The sequence below is a fragment of the Canis aureus genome, chromosome 9 (genome assembly GCF_053574225.1).
Source record: "Canis aureus isolate CA01 chromosome 9, VMU_Caureus_v.1.0, whole genome shotgun sequence".
NCBI lineage: Eukaryota > Metazoa > Chordata > Mammalia > Carnivora > Canidae > Canis > Canis aureus.
In genome coordinates this window covers 13,677,825-13,691,262 of record NC_135619.1, presented here as the reverse complement: position 1 = coordinate 13,691,262, position 13,438 = coordinate 13,677,825, and the positions used below count along the sequence as shown (strand labels likewise).

The 13,438-nt window shown below is 34.6% G+C and overlaps 2 protein-coding genes across 14 annotated transcripts in view; one reads left to right on the top strand and one right to left on the bottom strand.

Moving 5' to 3' along the window:
* The window catches only part of AP4S1 (adaptor related protein complex 4 subunit sigma 1), an 82,432-nt gene that overhangs the window by 11,676 nt on the left and 57,318 nt on the right, over window positions 1-13,438 (bottom strand). The window contains exons 6-7 of one of the 4 annotated variants that reach the window (XR_013385949.1): window positions 6,027-6,135; window positions 4,847-5,931 (exon numbers count right to left, since the gene is read on the bottom strand). The exons of 1 other annotated variant lie outside the window; for it this stretch is intronic. The gene's annotated coding sequence lies outside the window, so the exon portion shown is untranslated. Of the gene's footprint in view, window positions 1-4,846; window positions 5,932-6,026; window positions 6,136-13,438 lie in introns of those variants that run through there. 2 more of the 4 variants (XM_077908938.1, XM_077908939.1) reach the window with 2 other exon arrangements.
* Window positions 1-13,438, top strand: part of HECTD1 (HECT domain E3 ubiquitin protein ligase 1) — a 94,124-nt gene that overhangs the window by 78,596 nt on the left and 2,090 nt on the right. For 6 of the 10 annotated variants that reach the window (XM_077908905.1, XM_077908904.1, XM_077908903.1 and 3 more), the window contains 12 exons: window positions 857-911; window positions 1,123-1,305; window positions 1,712-1,919; window positions 2,004-2,089; window positions 2,307-2,434; window positions 5,653-5,854; window positions 7,400-7,537; window positions 7,986-8,593; window positions 9,548-9,626; window positions 9,754-9,847; window positions 10,752-10,902; window positions 13,229-13,373. In XM_077908905.1, the coding sequence (XP_077765031.1) occupies window positions 857-911; window positions 1,123-1,305; window positions 1,712-1,919; window positions 2,004-2,089; window positions 2,307-2,434; window positions 5,653-5,854; window positions 7,400-7,537; window positions 7,986-8,593; window positions 9,548-9,626; window positions 9,754-9,847; window positions 10,752-10,902; window positions 13,229-13,373 (2,077 nt within the window). The remainder of the gene's footprint in view (window positions 1-856; window positions 912-1,122; window positions 1,306-1,711; window positions 1,920-2,003; window positions 2,090-2,306; window positions 2,435-5,652; window positions 5,855-7,399; window positions 7,538-7,985; window positions 8,594-9,547; window positions 9,627-9,753; window positions 9,848-10,751; window positions 10,903-13,228; window positions 13,374-13,438) is intronic. The other 4 variants (XM_077908910.1, XM_077908909.1, XM_077908908.1 and 1 more) reach the window with 1 other exon arrangement.

The window sequence follows — 13,438 nt, the reverse complement described above, 5'->3', positions numbered from 1 at the left end:
AGTACTAAATATTTTCAAATATTTATTTGTTTTGGGACTTGCGAGTTAAGCCTACCCCTCTTTGTTCATTCATTCATTAGGCAAATAATTAATAATCACCTTGGGCACATTTAACATTTTGGTGCCTCATTCTGTTAATCTGTAAAATGAGAGTGGTTGTGAGGAATCAATGAATTAATATATGTAAAGTGTTTTCAGTATCATCTGGGTGTTTACTATTACTTATAATAATTATTTAATTTAATATAATTTAATATAAATAAAATTTTAATTATCCTTCTGTAAATTTTACTTTTTTCTGATGTTCTCTTAACATCATTGATAAATTTATATAATGTCTAATAAAGTGATCTACATCCTTTTGAGATAGAACAGAAGGCTTATCATGGTATTCTCCCCACCTTGTTCAGTTTTTATTGGAGTTTCAAATTTGATCTCCACTGCCTAATGTGAACATAAGGGCTCCTGGTCCTTGTATTCGTATCCTTTTTTTCTATCTAGACACATTAGCAAACCATTTTCTCATCTCTTTTTATTTTTATAAGAATAAATGAAAGTTGTAACACATGATATAGTGTATTGCTTCATATCTTTAAAAGTTCTAGGTTTGATGTGTACATTCTTTGCAATTACCCTAAATTTATAAATAATAACTTTTTTAGGAATATGATTTCTGCTACTTTCCCTTGTGTTTAACAAACTGATTTTTAAAAAAAAATATTGTCCCTGGGTTTAATGTTTAAGCATGTGGCTAATGAATGACATCATCATATTTTTTAAAAACTTAAAGCCTTATTGGAAATAACCACAAATCATTTGATTTATGAATTAATGAGAATAATATCTTCATATTTAGAATCATGTACAGAGAAATGAAGGATTCTGACAAAGAGAAGGAAAATGGAAAAATGGTAAGTTATATTTAAATGGATCTTCTTAAAAAAAAGGGAAAAGATAAAAACTAATACTTTTAATTGAACGTTTGAGGGGAAAAAAAAACACTAACATGGAACTCTTTAGATGAGGTTAAGTGCATGATTTTAAAGCTCCCTTATATAATGCATGTGAAACAGCATAGATTTTTAATCAGGAAAGGCCAACATTTGGTTTTTCCTATTGTAGGGTTGTTGGTCTATAGAGCATGTGGAACAGTACCTTGGCACTGATGAATTACCAAAGAATGACTTGATAACCTACCTGCAGAAGAATGCAGACGCCGCTTTCCTGCGCCACTGGAAATTAACTGGCACTAATAAAAGTATTAGGAAAAACAGAAATTGTTCTCAGCTCATAGCTGCATATAAGGTATATATTGGCATCAAAACACAATTGGGAATGGCTTTGTGCTTTGTTTGCAGCTTTTAAAGAGTCATAAGAAAAAAGAGGTTCATTGGGACATGTTTAAAAAATGAAGTTAAATTAACATTGTTAATATGCCAAGTACTAAAATTTCAAATATGATTTGTGGTATTGGATCTAAGTACATTGTTTTAACTGTGGCTTATGGTGGGTTATAGTTTATAACTATAGTTATAGTTATATTTGGGAATTCTATTGGTTTAAAACACATTGATTTTCAACTTGAGTAATATTGTTTTTATTTTAAAGGCAGTTCTTTGAAAAATTTAGGCATTTTCAAATACTTACAGGATGATACATTGCTTTTCTCAAAAATGTGATTAATGGCTAGTTTTACTAATTGTTTCCATAGGATTTTTGTGAGCATGGAACAAAGTCTGGATTAAACCAGGGGGCCATTTCTACTCTTCAAAGTAGTGATATTCTTAATTTGGCAAAAGAACAGCCTCAGGCCAAAGCTGGCAATGGACAGAATTCTTGTGGAGTAGAAGATGTCCTTCAGCTTCTGCGTATTCTCTATATAGTTGCAAGTGATCCTTATTCAAGAATATCCCAAGAAGGTCTGTAAGAATCTTTGTTTCATTTCTGTAGCATTTTAAAAAGGAAATTAGTTTATATTTTTATTAATTTTATTAATTTTACAGAAGGTGATGAGCAGCCTCAGTTTACTTTTCCACCAGATGAATTCACTAGCAAAAAAATCACAACAAAAATTTTGCAGCAGATTGAGGTAATAAAATCACATAGTCAAACTCTTTAGTCTGTAACTTTTGGACTTTCAAAGTATTTTCTCTTCTTCCTTTTCTCTTTCCCACCATTTCTACTGTTAATCTCTGATTCAGTGATGTAGGCCATGTGGCCCACTGCATTAATTTCTTTAATTACTTTTGAGAACTGACTCCTTTTTAAATAACTGCCTGAAGACATTGTTATTTGTTAATTTGTAGGAACCATTGGCCTTGGCAAGTGGAGCTCTACCAGACTGGTGTGAACAGTTAACCAGCAAGTGTCCTTTTCTAATACCATTTGAAACTAGACAGCTGTATTTCACGTGTACAGCATTTGGTGCATCAAGGTAGGAAGTTTGCCTTTTTATATTTTTTAATGTTATATAAGCTCAAAATGTACAAATATACTTCTGTCAAGACTGATAGAAGGAATATATTATCCTGTTTTCTTATGAAGAGTTGTCAGTGTTTAAACATTTTTTTGTTGTTTCCAGTTGATATATGCTCTTCTACAGTTGACCCTTAAACAGTGGTGTTGGGGTTAGGGACACCAACCCTCCTCCCTGCAAAGTTGAAAATTATATTTAAAGATTTTATTTGAGAGAGGGAACACAAGCAGGAGGGGGAACAGCAGGCAGAGGGAGAGGGAGAGGCAGGCTCCCCACTAAGCAAGGAGCTCAACGCAAGGCTTAATCTCAGGATCCTGAGATCATGACCTGAGCTGAAGGCAGATGCTTAACCGACTGAGCCACCCAGATGCCTTGAAAATCATACTTAAAAAGTGTATAGCTTTTGGTTCCCAAAAACTTTACTAATAGCCTCCTGCTGACTGGAAGTCTTACTGATAGCATAAACAGTCAGTTAACATGTATTTTGTATGTTATGTGTATTATATACTGTATTCTTAGAATGAAATAAGCTAGAGAAAAGAAAATTTAAAAAAAGATTTTATTTATTCATGAGAGATACAGAGAGAGAGGCAAAGACACAGGCAGAGAGAGAAGCAATCTCCATGCAGGGAGCCAATGCGGAATTCTATCCCAGAACTCCAGGATCTTGCTCTAAGCCAAAAGCAGATGCTCAACCGCCGAGCCACCCAGGCATCCCAAGAAAGAAAATGTTAAGAAAATCACAAGGAAGGAAGAAGAAAAATTTATAGTACTACATTTATTTTGAAAATCCTCAAAAATAAAATAAAATAAAATATAAAAAGTAAAACATCCCACATATACATAGATCCATGTAGGTCATGCTTGTTATTCAAGGGTCAACTGTATTTTTTTTTTAATAATGAATTTATTTTTTATTGGTGTTCACTTTGCCAACATACAGAATAACATCCAGTGCTCATCCCTTCAAGTGCCCCCATCAGTGCCTGTCACCCATTCACCCCTACCCCCCACCCTCCTCCCCTTCCACCACCCCTAGTTCGTTTCCCAGAGTTAGGAGTCTCTATGTTCTGTCTAAGGGTCAACTGTATTACATTTTTTATCAGCATTTATTGTACAATTTCTTTTTTTCTTTTTCAAAGGTTGAAGGGGAAGGGGCAGAGGGAGGAGACAGAATCTTGAGCAGGCTCCATGCCTAGCGCAGAGCCCGACCTCACAACCCTGCGATCATGATCCTAGCTGAAATCAAGAGTCAGACGCTTGAGTGACTGAGCCATTCTGGTGCCCCTTCTGTATAGTTTCTTAAGCAGCTTACATAAAGTATTAGTTGCTGATATTCCTGGGAATGTCAGATTAACTGCTTGTAAATATATTTGATAACATTGAAAGTTTCCTTCCTTCTGGCCATCATTTTTTTTTTATTGTCTTCTGACATACTACGTATTTTACTTATTTTTTCTGTCTCCTTCCAGTAGATGAAAGTTTCATGAGGGCAGGAATTTCTGGCAGTTTTGTTCACTGATCTAGCTGTAGTTCCTAAAGCATTGCACATTGTAGGTATTCAGTAAATATTTTTTGAATGGTGGAATAGCCACAGTACTTTCAAAATTGATGTAAAAAGATTATAATTTAAAATGGATCTGTTGGGGATCCCTGGGTGGCGCAGCGGTTTAGCGCCTGCCTGTGGCCCAGGGCGCGATCCTGGAGACCCGGAATCGAATCCCACATCAGGCTCCCGGTGCATGGAGCCTGCTTCTCCCTCTGCCTATGTCTCTGCCTCTCTCTCTCTCTCTCTCTCTCTCTCTATCATAAATAAGTAAAAATTAAAAAAAATAAAAATAAAAAAATAAATAAATAAAATGGAGCTGTTGGCTTCACTTTTAAGTTATGCTATTTACAAATCATTTGTACATGTGGAACGATAGGCCTGTTGTCATAAATGGCATTGGTTATGGTTTCTGTTATAGATAAGGAAATTCTCAGAGTACATAGCTGATTGACCTGAGATTACCAAAAAATTACAACACATGTGAGAGCAAATCTTTCATCATCTTTTTTTTTTTTTTTTCATCATCTTATTCATAGTTCAGGATTCTTTCTCCCACCCTTGATGGATTTGGTTAGCTCTGCATTATCCAAAAGAAAATATTTTTTTAATATTTTATTTTTTAAAAGATTGTATTTATTTTAGAGTTGAGGTGAGAGAGAGAGAGGGAGAACAAGCAAGCAGGGAGAGGAACAGAGAGAGATAAGTAAACTCGGTGCTCAGCACAGAGCCCCAAGTGGGGCTCGATCCCACAACCCTAAGATCAAGACCTGAGCCAAAATCAAGAGTTGGACTTAACCAACTGAGCCACCCAGACACCCGTAAAGATTTTATTTTTAAATAGTCTCTCCATACAACATGGCTCAAACTGTGAGACCAAGAGTCTCATGCTCTACCAACTGAGCCAACCACCTGCCCCAAAAGAAAATATTTTAAAATCAATTGCATTATAATGATGGCTTTCAGTTTGTATCATAGTAACAAAGATAGCTTAACCATTTTTTAGTTTCTCTGATAGTTAAGAAATATTCATTTATATTTTTTATGTATCATAAATTTGTCTATTTTTTAATTGAAGTATAGTTGACATACCATGTTACATTAATGGCAGGTGTACAACAGTGATTCAGCAACTCTGTACATTATGCTATGCTCACAATTGTAGCAACCATATGTCAACTATACAGTGTTATTATAATACTACTGATTGTATTCCTGATGCTCTTCCTTTCATCCGAAGTTTGTATATATTTTTATATTTGTATATATTTTTATGTTATGTAGGATTGGGACCATGGACCTTTATTTTGATCTGTTAATTACTAAAGTAAGGAAAATTTAGACCTAAGTATTTTCTTAATTTGTTTAGGAAAATAATAAAGGAAAAAAAAAAAAGGAAATTAATAAAGGGATTTATATGTTTTAAGAGAGGAAGCAATAATTTATGTAATAAAAGAATTTACTAATTTTATCACATTTTTTTTTTTGTTTGTTTGTTTGTTTTACAACTAATTTTATCACTTAATACTACTTAAAAGAATAGTGAAATCTTTGAATTATGTTCCTGGGTTAGTAGCACATTCAAACTATTACTGAATGTTACAACTACATAAATATTTTTCTGTTTTAGAGCAATAGTGTGGTTACAAAACCGACGTGAAGCCACTGTGGAAAGAACAAGAACCACCAGTAGTGTAAGGCGAGATGATCCTGGAGAGTTTCGAGTGGGTCGTCTCAAGCATGAAAGAGTAAAAGTTCCACGTGGTGAATCACTGATGGAATGGGCTGAAAACGTCATGCAAATTCATGCAGACCGGAAATCAGTTCTTGAGGTACCTCGCATATAATTTCTTTTAGTGTGTACAAATGACAGAAAACCAGCAAACCTGCATGTTCAACAACATTCAACCTGCATTAGATAGAAATGAAAAACGGAGAAGGATTTCTCTACCCTCTATGCAAGGCCTTTCCCCCGATAGAACATCTAAGAGGATGTCAGCTTACTTCTTCAGAGAGGTCAGGATCTTGTGGTTTGGTGGGCAGCAAAGAGTATCTCTGTCCTTGAGGTGAGAAAGTGCTTGGCCTTTTTGAAGGACATATTCCCTTCTTAAAGCTAGAAACAAATAATAGCACTCACTAAGGATTCTTTTTGATACTCTATTTATTTTTTTTTAAAGATTTTATTTATTCATGAGAGAGAGAGGCAGAGAATATAGGCAGAGGGAAAAGCAGGTTCCTCTCAGGGAGCCCAATGTGGGACTCATTCCCAGACCCTGGGATTTGGCCCCGAGCCAAAGGCAGATGCTCAACTGCTGAGCCACCCAGGCATCCCTCTTTTTGATACTCTAAATTCTACCTTTATATTAAGCTATGCTATTAGATATCTGCAATTTTGGAGCACACTGTTTTGTTATATTGTTAAACTGTACTTGGCATTATATCTTTGGCCTGTATTGAGAGCTATTAACAGCAAATGACAGTATAAAATTTAATATACTTACTGTAGAGATGTTATTGTAGGCATTGTCCATTATATCCTATATATCCATTATTCCTTATAGGCACAATGGAACACATCTGTCTCCTGTCATAAATGTGAACCAGCTGCTTAGTTTATCTTTTTGATCAGAGACTGATCATGACAAATATGGTGTATCTCTAGAAAATATATAAGACTCTTAGGGTTTTCACTTTAAACTCTCTTTACCAATAAAATAATAATAATAATAATAATCTCTGCCTTCATCTTATTCTTCTTACCCATATATTCCTCTAACTAGATAAACCTCAATTATTTATTTATTTATTTATTTTTTACCATGCATTAGGTTTTTGTAAGCTGCCTCAAGTCATTTGTGGAATATGTAGAGTATGGATAAAAAGCTTTATTTTTTTAATTTTATTTCTTTAATTTTTTTTGATAAAAAGCTTTAAAGTGACTACCTAAAGTCAGGAATAAGTGGAAGAGTTTGGGTTTTAAACGTGTTATATAGACATACATAAAAATCTGTATGCCGTCTTTTCCTCAAGCAAATGATGTAACCTTTTTATCTAAAATTTGGTTTCCTAAAAAAAATAAAATAAAATAAAATAAAATTTGGTTTCCTTTGGTGTAAAGAGATGAAAATCTATTTTTGTAGGATGGGGTGTGAGAAATAAATTAATGTATTAACAATGCTTACCACAGTGTTTAAATATGTAATGGTATACAACAAATACACTCTTTAGAAAAACTAGAATAAAACTTGTGTGTTTACAAATGTGTTGTTTATAATATTCTGCTGTTGTAAGAAAAAGATGTATTACTTGGCAAAAATGAGATCATTTGAGAAAAATTTTTTAAGCTCAATTTTCCCCACAATTTGTTTATATTTTAGGTTGAATTTTTAGGAGAGGAAGGAACTGGTTTGGGCCCTACATTAGAGTTTTATGCTCTGGTGGCAGCAGAATTCCAGAGAACTGATTTGGGAGCTTGGCTTTGTGATGATAACTTTCCAGATGATGAATCTCGTCATGTAAGATTTATTTCCCAATTTGTGATTATTTGTAATTCTGCTTTTAGTAGTAAGAATAGGTTATGCTTTCAGAATTTAAGCCAAGTTTTCTGAGTTTATTTCTTAAAGATTTCATTTATCTGAGAGAGAGCACAAAGGGAAAGGCAGAGGGAGAGGGAGCAAGCAGACTCCCCACTGAGTGGGGAGCTGGACATGGGGCTCCCTCCCCATGACAGACAGACAGACATTTAACTGACTGAGCCACCTAGGAGTTCCTCTGGCTCTCTTATTATTATTGATGATTCTTGATGCTCCTAAAAGGGTTTTAAAGGATAAAATTCAGTCACCAAAAACTATTTAATAAAAGGGAGTATATATAAATACTTTAAGATAACTAAGTTGATGAAGATGTTTAATATTTATGCATCTTTTATCTAATTTTATTTATATTTCTCCCTCTAAAAATTAGGTTGATCTTGGAGGTGGATTGAAACCTCCTGGATACTATGTGCAGAGATCGTGTGGACTGTTCACAGCACCATTTCCGCAAGACAGTGATGAGCTTGAAAGGATCACGAAACTCTTTCATTTCCTTGGAATTTTCTTGGCCAAATGCATTCAAGACAATAGACTTGTGGACTTACCTATTTCTAAACCTTTCTTTAAACTTATGTGCATGGGTGATATTAAAAGCAACATGAGTAAATTAATTTATGAGTCACGAGGTGATAGAGACTTACATTGTACTGAAAGTCAGTCTGAAGCTTCTACAGAAGAAGGTCATGATTCACTCTCAGTAGGAAGCTTTGAAGAGGATTCAAAATCAGAGTTTATTCTAGATCCCCCCAAACCCAAACCCCCAGCTTGGTTTAATGGAATTTTAACTTGGGAAGACTTTGAACTAGTAAACCCACACAGAGCCAGATTTTTAAAAGAAATTAAAGACCTTGCAGTCAAGAGGCGTCAGATTTTAAGCAACAAAGGTCTTTCTGAAGATGAGAAGAACACGAAATTACAAGAACTAGTGCTAAAGAATCCATCAGGTTCTGGGCCTCCACTTAGCATAGAGGATTTAGGGTAAGTTTTATATATATATATGTTCATCAACCTAATGGATGAATAAATTTTAAAGCTTTTGTTTCTTTGTACCCACTAATATGCAATGTATAAGTTAAATAGTCTGTTAAGAACAATAATATGCTGGGGGAAATAGTACCGATTTGAATCTTTGAATAGTTCATATTATAAAGACCACACTCAGAATACCAGAACATAATGCTTTAATCATTAGATCTCTGGAAGATTATCTGATTTATTGAATATGATTAATGTATATATCTTATGAAAGTCCAAACCCAAAAATATTTTTGAGAAATCATGGCTAGTTAATACATGTAGTATACTTGGCAAAACTTAAAATAGTGTGCTTTATATGTAGGCCTTATGCCCAATGGCTTAGCCAACCAAATGCTACACATCTTGTAATAAAATTCTGTTAATTTGTATACATGTAATGATTATACTCTTGGTATGTTTTACTGTGATTTTGGGTTGACTGAGTCTTGTTTTCTTCTTTCTTTCTTGTTAGTGTTGAGAAGTTTTGTTTGATAAGTTATTATATATTGAAGGCTTGATTTGAGGGTAGGGAGAGAGGATGAATAACTTTAGCAAAGCAATAGATTCTTCTTGGAAAAAAAAAAAAGTAAAGATGTTGCTGCTGTAATTTTTTGCAAAAACCCTTACTTTATTAATTGTGTGCCCTAAGGGGGAAGCACAATATGGAAAGGTGGTGGTTTCGTGCAATCTTTGCAAAGACAGGTTTGGTAACAGTTGGCCTAATAGTTTTTGTGCAGAGTTTTTGCATTCAAAAGGCCTCATACTTAACATCTGAGCTGGTGTACTGTTTTTGTTGGAAGGGTGCAGGGGTGGGCTGTGGAGGAGGCAGGAGATTCATAGTTTTGGCAGCGGTGTTTTAAAAAATTAAACATCAATGGTAGCTGAATGTTCATCCAATCCTTTTTGTCTTCCTAGTTTAAATTTCCAGTTTTGCCCTTCCTCAAGAATATATGGTTTTACAGCTGTGGATCTCAAGCCAAGTGGGGAAGATGAGGTAATAAAAATTTTGCTTTTGATATAGTTGTAAGCTCAGAACATCCTCTTACTGAGGCCAGTTGTAGTAGGTGCTGCTGAAATATTCCTAGATATTAACAATAATGTTGGCTAATTTTCCTTTGTAGATGATAACAATGGATAATGCAGAAGAGTATGTGGACTTGATGTTTGACTTTTGTATGCATACGGGTATTCAGAAACAGATGGAAGCCTTTAGAGGTAAATTTTAGGGCTCTTTACCTTATTAATCATTCTTTTACTTTGAGACAGTTGAAATTAAGGCACTTCTTTTGTCAAGAATTGCAGGTAATCTCTAGATTGGCCCTCTGGTTTTCTGTCTTACAAATAGTTAGGTCCTGCAGAGTACCCGGAACAGGTTGGGACATTCTCAAGCTGTGGCATACCCTCAGCTTGTTGCTCCTGAGTAATGGAGGATTCATTTTTGGCCTACATTTCATTCATTTGTACATGGATATAAGGTTGCATACTTTACACTTTCATGATCAGGATGAATTAAACCATGTTGGAACCTAAGTTCTCCAGGTAAAATTGAAGCAAAATACGAGAGACTGTTCATCACATACTAGTTTTTTGTTGTTGTTTTTAAAGATTTTATTTTTATTTATTTGTGAGAGACACAGAGAGAGAGAGAGAGAGGTAGAGACACAGGCAGAGGGAGAAGCAGGCTCCATGCAGGGGAGCCCGATGTGGGAATTGATCTCGGGTCTCCAGGATCAGGCCCTTGGCTGAAGGCAGACGCTCAACCACAGCCACCCAGGGATCCCCATCACATACTAGTTTTGAACATGGGACTACAGCTTTAGCTAGCTTGTTAAGACACAAAGAGCTAGTTAAGAAATTACGAGAATTTGACTACTGACCATAGTGACTGAATATTTCTGTTCACATTTGCGTATTAAATGAAATTTCTGTACTAAAAAGCTTTGATTTCAAGCTATTTTAATTTGTTTTTTTTTTCAAACATTTATTAATATTTGATTCATATTCTGTCCCTTTAGTTGATATTAGGTATTTTGATTTGAAATTTGGTATTTTGAAATTATAACTTAGAAATTGAGTTGTGTGTTTTATTGTTTTTGGTTTTTTGCTGTTTATAATGTAGATGGATTTAACAAAGTTTTTCCAATGGAGAAATTAAGTTCCTTCAGCCATGAAGAAGTCCAAATGATTCTTTGTGGAAACCAGTCACCATCCTGGGCAGCAGAAGATATTATTAATTATACTGAACCTAAGTTGGGTTATACACGTGACAGGTATGTAATTGGTTATTTTCTAAGCTCAACAAAATAGTTTATGTCCCAAAATCAAATGACAGATTGTCAAAAGAACTATGACTTAGTGAAATGAGAAAGCAGTTAAGTTTCTATTGATAAGGCTGAGTGTACACAAAAAGACAACTGAGTCTTTGTTGATGTTAAGATTCCATTTTAATTGTTCACTATTTTAAAAACTGGGTAAACTGTAAACCCTTAGGCTTCATTTTTTTTTTTAATATTTATTTATTTGAGAGAGAGAGAGCACGAGCTGGAGGACGGGCAGCAGGAGAAGCAGACTCCCCAATGAGCAGGGAGCCTGACACAGGGCTCAATCCCAGGACCTTAAGATCATGACCTGAGCCAAAAGGCAGACGCCTAACCGACTGAGCCACTCAGGCTCCCCTGTAAACCCTCAGGCTTCATTTTTTTATATTAATCTTTATTTCTAAAAAATTTCAAACTTATAGAAAAGTTGAATAGTTGAAAGAATTCCCATATACTCTTTATCCAGAATCAACTGTACTAACATTTCTATTATCTAAACACACATGATGTATACATGTACGTATAATTTTTTTGAAGCATTTGAGAATGTCACATATGTCATGTCCCTTTACTCTGTAATACCTGAGTGTACATTTCCTGAAGATAAAGTCTCCCATGCATCCACATTTGCTAGCAAATTCATACTATTAGCTAATCTGTAGTCCAGTTTCTTTGATTACTCCATTAATGTAAAAGCACTCCCCTCACCACTCCTGTTGTCAGGAAATAGCATTTGGTTGCGATAGGGTTATTTTGTGGTAGGTTTTTATTTTATTTTTTATTTTTTTATTTTTTTTGTGATAGGTTTTTAATTGGAAACAGTTCTCCAGCTGTTTTTTTTTTTTCTGATATATATATATTTTTAACACCACAGGTCCTATATTACTATTATTTTTTTAAAGTTTCCAAATTGGGACACCTGGGTGGCTCAGTGGTTTGGTGTCTGTCTTCGGCTCAGATCATGATCCCGGGGTCCTGGGATCGAGTCCCATATCGAGCTCCCTGCATGGAGCCTGTTTCTACTCCCTCTGCCTGTTTCTGCCTCTCTCTCTGTTTCTCTTATGAATAAATAAATAAAATCATTAAAAAAAATAAAAATAAAAGTTTCCAAATTAACATAAATGAGCAAGTACAGTTAACCACTGAACAATGCAGGGATTGGGGGCACAGTTGAAAATCCATATATATCCCAAAAAACTTAACTAATATCCTACTCTTGATTGGCTTTACCATTAACATAAATAGCACATATTTTATACATTATACATATTATATACTGTATTCTTACCGTTACATAAATTGGAGGAAAGAAAATATTAAGAAAATCATGAGGAACTACACTTTTGTTGAACATAGTATAAACTTGTTGAGTCACTATGTTGGATTCCTGAAACTAATGTAACATTGCCACCTATACTCAGATAACAATTAGAAAAGAAAGTCATGAGTTAGAGAAATTATATTTGCAGTTCTCTATTGAAAAAAATTACATAGATACATGTGGACCTGCGCAGTTCAAACCTTTTATTCTTCAAGGGTTAACTGTATTATGAATTATTTTATACTTAATGTTAGATAACATTTTTTTTCTTAAGCAACTTTTTATTGAATTATAATAGAGAAGTGTACAAACTGCATGTACAACCTGGAGAATTTTCACAAAAGGAAAACCTGTATATTGGCACCCAGAACAAGAAATAACTCAAGAATTGCCCTTACCCATCATATTCTTTTCTGATATTAAGTCACTGTTACCATAGATCAGTTTTGCTTGCTTTTGAACTTTCATAAATGAAATCTCATGTATTTTTTAAGGTCTGGCTTCTTTTGTTTAACATTATGATTATGAAAGTCTTCCCTTTTGTGGCATATAGAAATAGTTGATTTCACTATTAACAAAGATGGATTATTTCAGATCCCCTTTGGTGGGTTAGCCATATTTGGTTGAATTAGGCATGTGCAGTTTGAAGTTTTTTTGATTTGCTGGCCTTGTTGCATATTTGGTCCCTGTACTCCATCAGTGTTTCAGTTCTTACCATTTATAAGTGCAAGACAATTTTTGCAGGATATTTTTAAAGTAGTTTATATCCACTCATTTCATGCTTACTCAAGAGTCTCTAGATAGAAAAAAAAAAAAAAAAGAGTCTCTAGATAGTACTATTCTTCTCAAAATGCTGATAGTTGTTTTGGGGGCTATTGCTGGCTTACAAGGTAGTGGTAGTGGTTTTCATTTAAATCAGCTGTCCAATCAGTTGAACTGTATTTTTTCCTCTTTTAGCCCCGGTTTCCTGAGGTTTGTGAGGGTTTTGTGTGGCATGTCTTCAGATGAAAGGAAAGCATTCCTGCAGTTTACCACTGGTTGCTCAACTCTGCCCCCCGGTGGACTAGCTAATCTGCATCCCAGGCTCACAGTTGTACGCAAGGTACAAACTTTAGCTAATGGAGAATCCAAATGGAATTTAGTAACTTCAGGATTGAAAGAAAGAAA